This window comes from Nylanderia fulva, unplaced genomic scaffold, assembly GCF_048542155.1.
Source record: "Nylanderia fulva isolate GAGA-0341 unplaced genomic scaffold, ASM4854215v1 Scaffold494, whole genome shotgun sequence".
Classification (NCBI taxonomy): Eukaryota; Metazoa; Arthropoda; class Insecta; order Hymenoptera; family Formicidae; genus Nylanderia; species Nylanderia fulva.
In genome coordinates, this window is record NW_028190581.1 from 6,142 (window position 1) to 15,579 (window position 9,438).

The 9,438-nt window shown below is 37.2% G+C and overlaps 1 protein-coding gene across 1 annotated transcript; it reads left to right on the forward strand.

Annotated features, from left to right (window-relative positions):
- Window positions 1-4,582: 4,582 nt before the first annotated feature.
- Window positions 4,583-6,600, forward strand: LOC146721366 (uncharacterized). The gene is given in 2 exon segments (XM_085486916.1): window positions 4,583-6,391; window positions 6,393-6,600. Coding segments are annotated over 2 exon segments (1,776 nt in total). The 5' UTR covers window positions 4,583-4,648; the 3' UTR covers window positions 6,426-6,600.
- The last annotated feature ends 2,838 nt before the right edge of the window (window positions 6,601-9,438 follow it).

Genomic DNA, 9,438 nt, shown 5'->3' on the forward strand with positions numbered 1-9,438 from the left:
AAAATATACTAAAAGCAAATATGTGGCAATACACAGATGCACTCCAGGAATTAACTACCTCTATTAATAATTTCGTTGCAAATAATAATCAAGTACAAGAAGAAGCCTTATTTATGCAAATGTTTGATTTTCCTGCATCAACTGAAGAAGATTTAGCTCGTGTTGAGGAATATCTAAATATAGAAACAAATTTTAACATTGCGGTAATTTTTTATAATATATATTATTTTCAAATACATGCTACATTTTTTTATATTATATTACAATATTATTAGTTAAAAATTTTAATTAATATATTATTCTTATTTTGAATTTTGCAGATAAATGAACTTTCAAAGATTGGTGGAAATTCCATATGTAATTTTATACAAAGAGCTTTACGGTTGCTAATAACAAACAATCTTGCAGCAACTTACAGCTGGTTAGGAAGGCGGGAAAAGAAAACATTCAATAAACTAAAAGTAGCCGATTTAATAATTGGTAAATAATTTTTTAGATTATCTAACTTAACTTATGTAAAATCACAGTTTTATTGAAGATTATTATTAAATCAATTGTAACTGACTTTTTTGTTAATTATTTTGATATTTGGTATTATAACTAAATATATACTATATAGTATATATTAAATTATACTTTGTATATTTAATTATATTTAGTTATAATATTTATAATTATATATGTAGTTATAACACTATTAAATTCTATTAGTGTTGGATTTAAATTAGAGAGGGAGCCACGTTCCGTGGAAAAGTGAGTAGTTTCGTGTCTGAGTGTAAGAAAAATGAGTGTAAGAAAGATGAATGTAAGAAAGATGAGTGTAGAAAGAATGAGCGGGTCTTTGTAGATGGATGATGCAAGAGCGAGCACATGTATGTTAGATCAGAAAAGTCTGTAGAATAAGTGTATGATAAGCTCAGTAAGGTATGTAGTATATTTTATGAAAGAAAGTTTAAGAATGTTTATTTTGCTTGTTATATGAAATTATCATAAGAAAGCATATTTTGTTTATTTTACAGGCGCTAACCTTTCTTCTTATAGTGTGATTTCTCTTTATATAATAAAAACAAACGGATCCATTTGCTTGCAAATATTATTCTCGAAACCTTTGCACTTCGCTTAAAATAGCCAGATTACAACAATTAGAGAGTAAATAATATAATATATACAGAATATATCATTTTTTTAATATACACAGAAAAATATCTCTTAAAGAATATATCTTAGAAAAAATATTTCAGATAAAAGTTGTAAGATTTCGAAGGAGAAAGAAGTTAGCGTTAATAATCTATTTATATAAAAATTAGATTTATATAAAAAAATAAGTTTTATTTAAAAAAGACCTTCAAATAACTTAGAAATTCACTCTTTAGAAAAAAATTAATAGCGTTAACTTCTTTCTTCAAAATTTTATTTGTCTGAAATATTGTTATACATTGTTTAAGAGATATTTGCTGTGTAAGTAAAAATGACACATCTTGTATATCAGATTATACTTTGTATATTTAGATATATTTTGAACTTAGTGCAGATTTTCTTACGGTTTATAATTATTAAATACTTTCAATTTAAATTATTATGTAAGTCCGTAGTGAACCGCGTGATTTCGATGATTCGTTACTGATATACAATTTCATCGTTTTTTTGACCTGCTGCTCATCAATGTCAAATGACCAAAACGAAATTTCATCAATTGGTAAGAAATTAAAGAATTTCTATCTACTAAAGAACTTCTATATATCATTAAAAGAAAAAGATTTTGTTTAATTATTAAATACCACTGTTAGAGATATCATACACGTTTCTTACTAATAACTTATTTAAAAATTAAATTTGCATTAATTATAATAATATCAAGAAATAAAAATTATACTGATAAAGAACTAGACTGATCAAAACGTCAAGATAATTATATATATAACAAGTCAAATCAAGAAGTAAATATTCAAATATAAATTTAAAGTATAAGACAGGCAATAAGAGCCGATCGCGGAAGACAGTGCGTTATCCCAACGAAACTAAAAATTTTTTCGTTAGAATTAAATATCTGTGCACAAGGCACCAAATTTTACTTGGTCACTGCCAAGATTTAAAAATATGAAATAATCTCATATTTGAGATTTAATTTCAATAATCCTTTAACCCCCCTACAGAAATATTAAAAAATATATAATATTATAAATACGAGGGCAGTCCGATAAGTACTTAGCCTCATCGCCCGATGGTGCCAGTATCGCAAGAGAGTTTTACTATCGTGTAGTACATTCTCGTAGACGGCTACTGTCAAAATTTCAGCCGAATCGGACTCGTAGTTTTGTTTTGACCGCGTGTGGAAGCGGGCGTGTCCGCGGATTTTAGAAAAATGTAAAAAGAGCAATATCGGTCGGTGATTCAATTCTTGTTTTTGGAAGAAAAATCGCGCAGCGAAATTAAAGATGTCAAAATGAAGAATAACAATAACGATTAATTCTTTAATTTAATCTAATATTCTTTTCAATTATTATATATTGCTATTTTTTCAGAAAATATCTTATAAAGTAACTTATAAAGTATACTTTCAACTTAATAAGTAGTATATCACATTGTACATATCATATATCGTTTTACGTATCACATATCATTTTACATATTACATATCACTATTTTATTACAAAAACGCATCTATAAACTAAAAATCATAAAGTAAACAAAATTTATAAACTAAATGCGTAATAATATATGCGTGTATGTGTAAACTAAAAGGATATAAACTAAAAAAAAATATTTTTTGAAAAAAATAGCATTCTCCTTTTTACCTTAAAAAAACGAATTAGTGCCCACTAGTAAACATTATTACATTTTATGTTTTATGCTATTGCACATATTCATATTGCAAATATCGTTTTTGTAATAAAATGTTGATATGCAAAACATAATAAATATGTGCAATAGCATAAAACATAAAATGTAATAATGTTTACTAGTGGGCACTAATTCGTTTTTTTAAGGTAAAAAGGAGAAATAGATTATTGCATATATCATAAAATGTAATAATAATTTTCATCTTTTTATTTCAGGAAACAAAGATCAGTGTTTGCCAGTGTACATACAAAGAACAATATAAATTAAAAATAAATATTTTTTCAGTTTTTTATATAATTGTTATTAATTATATACGCGTAATAATTGTCCAAAGTATGTCCTATAAAATTCGAATTTCATCCATCAAAAATCTAAAATTGATCCATTTGATCCATAATTCGTCCATTTAAAATCCAAAATTTGTTTATTAGATCCATAGTTCGTCTATTTCAGGTCCATAGTTTGTCCATAAATGCCCAAGAATGGACGTTTCATGGATGTCCATTGGAGTTGCAAACGGGCATACAATGGACGTTCTATAGACATCTACTGTATTCCATATGGACATCCGATGGACATACACTTTGTCCAGCATGTACGTTCATCATACGTGCATAGGACGTACTTGTGCTTATTGGGGTATTGTTTAAAATATTCTATAAAAATTTTTTATTTTTGAAATAAATTTATTAATTCTTTTTATATTTTAATTGAAGAAAACGAAATCACGATAGAACTTATGGAACAATTACAATTAAATCTAAATCTAGTCGCTGAACTAATTCCAGAAATAGGTCCACGTATAAAATTTGTCTTATTGCAAAACAAATTTTTCCAAAAGTAAAGAGGAAGGAAGTACACTTGATATAGAAACTAATATTAGTTGTTAATGTTAAAAATTGACAATATTTTATTAACCCTGTTGTTTTACTCTGATTATTTATTTTTGACAAAATTTATTTTTTACTATAAAATTATTTAAAATTAATCTCTATATAGTATTTCATCTGATTTATTAATATAATATTTCGTAACCTTATTTATTAATATAAAATCTTTCTATATATTATCAATATATTTTCTACTGTAGGCGTGCGATTATTTTCGAGAGTATGTATCACGCCATCATATTATTGTCGCCTTGTCGTCTCGTCCTCGTGTTCGATTATTTATTTATATTTATGTTACCGTGTGCGAATAATAAGAGATTTGATCCGTGTAGAAAATAACAGATGCGACCGTTCGAAAACAAACCAGAGCACGGGTTAGTTGTCGCTTAGCGATTGGCTCAAGTATGATAGGAAGGGATTATTAGGGAAATTAGGAGCGATATAAGTATCAGCGATTTTTGGTAGACATATACACATAACGCTCTCTTTTTGGACACACTCTCTCTTATCATCGAGGACTGCCGAGGTCGGAGCGACGGCGAAGAGACAAGGGAACATTTAGTATTTGGACGACAAGAGGCACCTTGAGTTCGCAATAAATACATTATACTCTAATTATAATTCCTTATTTGATCCGGATTCTTTCCTGACTAATTAATCCGGTCTCCTTATATATATATATCTATTTTGTCCACAATCGTTTATCCGCCTACAGTTTATCAGAAGTGGGATCGAGGCGTTGCATCCGGATTCGCGAATTCGACTGGAGACAGGCGATTTCGGGATTTGTTCGCGATACGTGTCGAGTGTGAGACGCGCAGGTGGAGACGATTGACGCGTGGTGATCGTCGGGTTGCGTGAGTATCGTGGACGTCGCGGTGTGCCGAATAGTCGAGCGAATCGGAGTGACAGCAACGATGCAGCCAAGTGACTTTACCATTGCCGAGATGAAGGAGGCTCTTCGCGAGAGGGGACTGACGTTAGGAGGATCAAAGGCCGAGCTCATCCAGCGGCTGAACACCAACGACTCAGGTGTGTGGACGAAATTGAGCGATCAACGGAGGCAGGCGATTTGTTCGGATGACATCCTGGATTCGGAAACTGCGCGTTCGCCCAGTGAACAAGGTGACGCTATGGAGATGGAGACCGTGGACGACACCCCGAGACTAGTGGATCGAGTGAGCATGACGACGCCGGAACCGAGAGAGTGTGACGACGCGATGCAGGCAGAACTTTTGCTACTGCGTCGAGAACGAGAGATTTTGGAGAGAGAGCGGCAGTTACTTCAACGAGAAATAGAAGTAATGAGAAATGCAACCTCCACACCGACGACAACAAACGGCAGTGTCATTTCTACGTTCGGCGGTGTGAGGGGAATTAAGGAGTTGCTGCCTGAATTTGACGCAACGGATAGCACCTTCTGGAAGTGGAAGCAGCAGTTGGAGTTATTGAGACGCACGTATCAGCTGGACGATAATTCGACGAGAGTGTTAATTAGCTCTCGGTTGAAAGGCCGTGCGTTGTCTTGGTTTCACTCAAGGGCCGAGCATGTGACACTGGACCTGGGGGACCTTCTGCGAGAGATGGAGTCAATGTTCGATCTGCGACCAGGAAAATTGACGCTGAGGAGAGAATTTGAGGCTCGCGTGTGGAAGAGAGACGAGCAGTTCTGTGATTATTATCACGAGAAGGTGATTCTCGCGAATCGCATACCGATCGCGGAAGACGAGCTCCTCGATTATATCATCGAGGGAGTGACCGATCCTCGTCTGCAGAGCCAGGCGCGCCTGATGAACTTCCAATCTAGAAGAGAATTATTGAAGGCGTTCGAAAAGGTGGCTCGAGTACATTCGGAGAGACCAGACGTCCGACCGAGGGGAGACGGAGCGAGGACAACTAGCGGAGGAAGAGCGGAGACATCGACACGGGGAGACTCGACGAGGTGCTACAGGTGTCGCGGAGCAGGACATACTGCGGATCAGTGCGTGCGACCACAGGCAAAGCGAGTGTGTTATGTGTGCGAATCTCCGGATCATTTGGCTAGGGAGTGTCCGAAGCGAAGTCGGTCCGCGGCGTCGGAAACGCTGAACAATGGTGCGCAAACTGCGTCGATGAACGTCGTACAACCTGTCGCGTTGTTAAAACCTTATACGATTACCGTAAAAATTATAATGGAAAACGAGAATAACGGGTTCAATAATTACGTGGTGGATGCAATAATAGACTCGGGTTCTCCAATTAGTTTGATCAAAAGCGAAATAATTCGGGGCGACTCACGTCTGCTCGCCGGTGAGAGCATCGATCAGTTTTGCGGAATTAACGGCTCGCAGTTAAATATTGACGGTATTGCTCACGCCGATTTGGAGGTAAAAGGCGTGCGCTTGAAAATGAAATTTTATACGGTGCCTCCTAATACGATGGCGTATAGCGTTTTGCTCGGTAGGGATTTCTTGAATTGCCCGTCGCTGCGCGTAACGTTAGGACGAGATCTCGAAATTGCGAATGCTGAAGAAGCGCGTGTTGTCTATCAAATGATGCATATCGAATGCGACGACAATGCCGCATGTTCACGCGAAGAATCGAAAATTAATCCGGACGTTGATAAAGATACAACCGAAAAGATCTGCGAGATCTATGAATCTGGTTATTTAAGTAATCTTCGAGCGGAGAAGTGCGTGCCGGATTTCGAAATGATTATCGCACCGAAACATGAACAACCGATAAGTATGCGCCCGCGGAGATTATCGGTCGCGGACAAGGAAATCTTACGCGAGATTGCGACGAGAGACACCGACGAGAATATAGAGCCTGTTTTGAATTATCCTGTACCACGTAACATCAGGGACGTACATAGGTTCGTCGGATTCGTGAATTATTTTTGTCAATTTATTCCGAGATTTTCATTGGTGGCAAAACCATTGTACGATTTGATTAGAAAAAACTCTGTCTTTAAGTTTAGCCGTCACCTGTTTGTTGTCATTGACGCGTTCGCTAAATTTATCCGGCTCTACCCGCGTAAGTCGACAGCATCGGAGGAATCGATAAAGTATCTCTGTGAATATTTCCGCGCGTATAGTAAACCGAAACGTTTAATTTCGGACAGAGGAACTTGTTTCACATCTGACGTATTTAAGAGATACTTGGAATCCGGTGCCATAGAGCACGTATCAATCGCTGTGAGCACGCCGAGAGCAAACGGACAGGTGGAAAGATTTAATAAAACTATAACTGGTATATTTGCGCCCGATCAAATGCGTCCGTATATACATTGTATAATGACTCAGAATTGAGTAAATTGTTCGTCGGACAACGCGATACTTCCCTAAGGGTGGAATCGAGACTTGCGTATTTTATTTTGCTTTATTTTATCGTTTGACCGAGACGGCCAAAATGTCAGAATGGCCGAACTGTAGGCGTGCGATTATTTTCGAGAGTATGTATCACGCCATCATATTATTGTCGCCTTGTCGTCTCGTCCTCGTGTTCGATTATTTATTTATATTTATGTTACCGTGTGCGAATAATAAGAGATTTGAATCCGTGTAGAAAATAACAGATGCGACCGTTCGAAAACAAACCAGAGCACGGGTTAGTTGTCGCTTAGCGATTGGCTCAAGTATGATAGGAAGGGATTATTAGGGAAATTAGGAGCGATATAAGTATCAGCGATTTTTGGTAGACATATACACATAACGCTCTCTTTTTGGACACACTCTCTCTTATCATCGAGGACTGCCGAGGTCGGAGCGACGGCGAAGAGACAAGGGAACATTTAGTATTTGGACGACAAGAGGCACCTTGAGTTCGCAATAAATACATTATACTCTAATTATAATTCCTTATTTGATCCGGATTCTTTCCTGACTAATTAATCCGGTCTCCTTATATATATATATCTATTTTGTCCACAATCGTTTATCCGCCTACACTACTTTTGCTTTTTTTCTTCAATTTTTATTTATTACTTGTTGTTTAGGATTGAGAAAAATTCGCCGCGCTCGATCAAACGAAAATTCACGGATCAGTCGAGAATTTAGGTAAAAGCAATTGTCGCGGGCCTAACACGGCAGCACCTCGCGGCACGCACCGCGGGAAGCGCCGCGGAAGCAAATTTTCGGCCAATTAGCGCGTTCCGCGTATACCCCTCGCGATCACACGGTCGATAGCGTGATCGATGAGGGTAGCATTCCGTCGGAGACAGTCGTCGTGGAGAGAGAGCCGGCTTTGGTCGCAAGTCAGACTAAATAATTCGCGTTACGGTGTAATAAGTGCGTGAATGTATTATCGCGACAAATACGAACAGATTTGCGCGATATTTTGTGACATATTGAGAGTGAAAAGTTAACGGGTAATCGGATCTCGTTCGCGACGCAACATACACGTTCTCGCGACGAATTCGCCATTGTCTCGTGCACGCTACGTGCACGTGATCGAACATTACGAGTATTCGGAGGATTCATTGCGATATTCGCGTACAGGTGAATGCATGTCGTGCACTCTCTCTCTCTCTCTCTCTCTCTCTCTCTCTCTCTCTCTCTCTCTCCCTCCCGCGCTCTCTCTCACAATGTCGTAGTACGCCGTCGCGACGAATTCGCCGTTGTATTGTGCACGCTGCGTACACAGTGATCGACTCCTGCGAATATTCGAATCCTTCTGGAGGATTCTGTGTGATAGTTAATTGCATATGAATGCATGTCGTGCATTCTCTCTCTCTCTTTTTCTCCCTCTCTCAGGAGTGTCGTCACTCTTTCACGCGGTGTGCACGTGCAAGCGGCTATCGACTCAAAGATTTGGCCAGGATCGCTTGCATTATTGACGTCGAGCGATTGTAATACTGCGTTAATCTTGTGAGTTAATTTTCGTTGTGAGAAGTGATCGTGAACAAGATAATTTAAGACAATTATTGAGTCGCGTTAAATTATATGTGCGCGTTTTCGATAAATTATAACGGTCGTCTACAAGAGGACAAATTTGTTATTGTACGATCCGCGATCGTGACTTTCAAATTTGTTATTGTACGATCCGCGATCGTGACTTTCAAATAGGACATTGTTTTTTCTTGCGACAAAAGGCATTGATGTCGATATCGAACAAACAGTTTTCTTTTTTGTGATCGCGAGCTTCGAAACGAATAATTGTTTTGTACCGACGCTTGATACACAATCAGGCGTTCGATAAGTGATCAATTGTCAAATGTAAATTTGCTGCGCGTACAGCAAATGCGTTCGATTCTCATATCGAGTTTTTGTTTTTTCTTTGGTTTGTTTGTGTCAAGTCCAGGTGACTTTCTGACGTGTGATATAATAAATTGATCTGTTTTGTTCATCAAACTCAAGACTCCTTTTCAATTCGGCTTCCTGCGTAAATCATCAATCTCAGCGCACACATGGGTGAGCGATCACCCTATTAAGATACAGTCCACTCAACAATTATCCTATTGTCCATCCATCACATCTCTCATGAGATTCCTGATTTCTTTCAAAAAAAAAAAAAAAAAAGGGTGAAGGATTTGAGAGGCGGCGCGCGAGACGCGGCTCTAAAAAGGCCGAGCATGCTCGTTCGTCGCAGCTTCGTGTCGGACCACGGTTCAAGCCGCGCGTTCGCAACACTTGTTTTATGTTATTTTACTTACTCAAAATATAATTGTATAATAAATGTTAATAGAACAGAATTAAATTAATGCTTTAAATATATATATATATATATA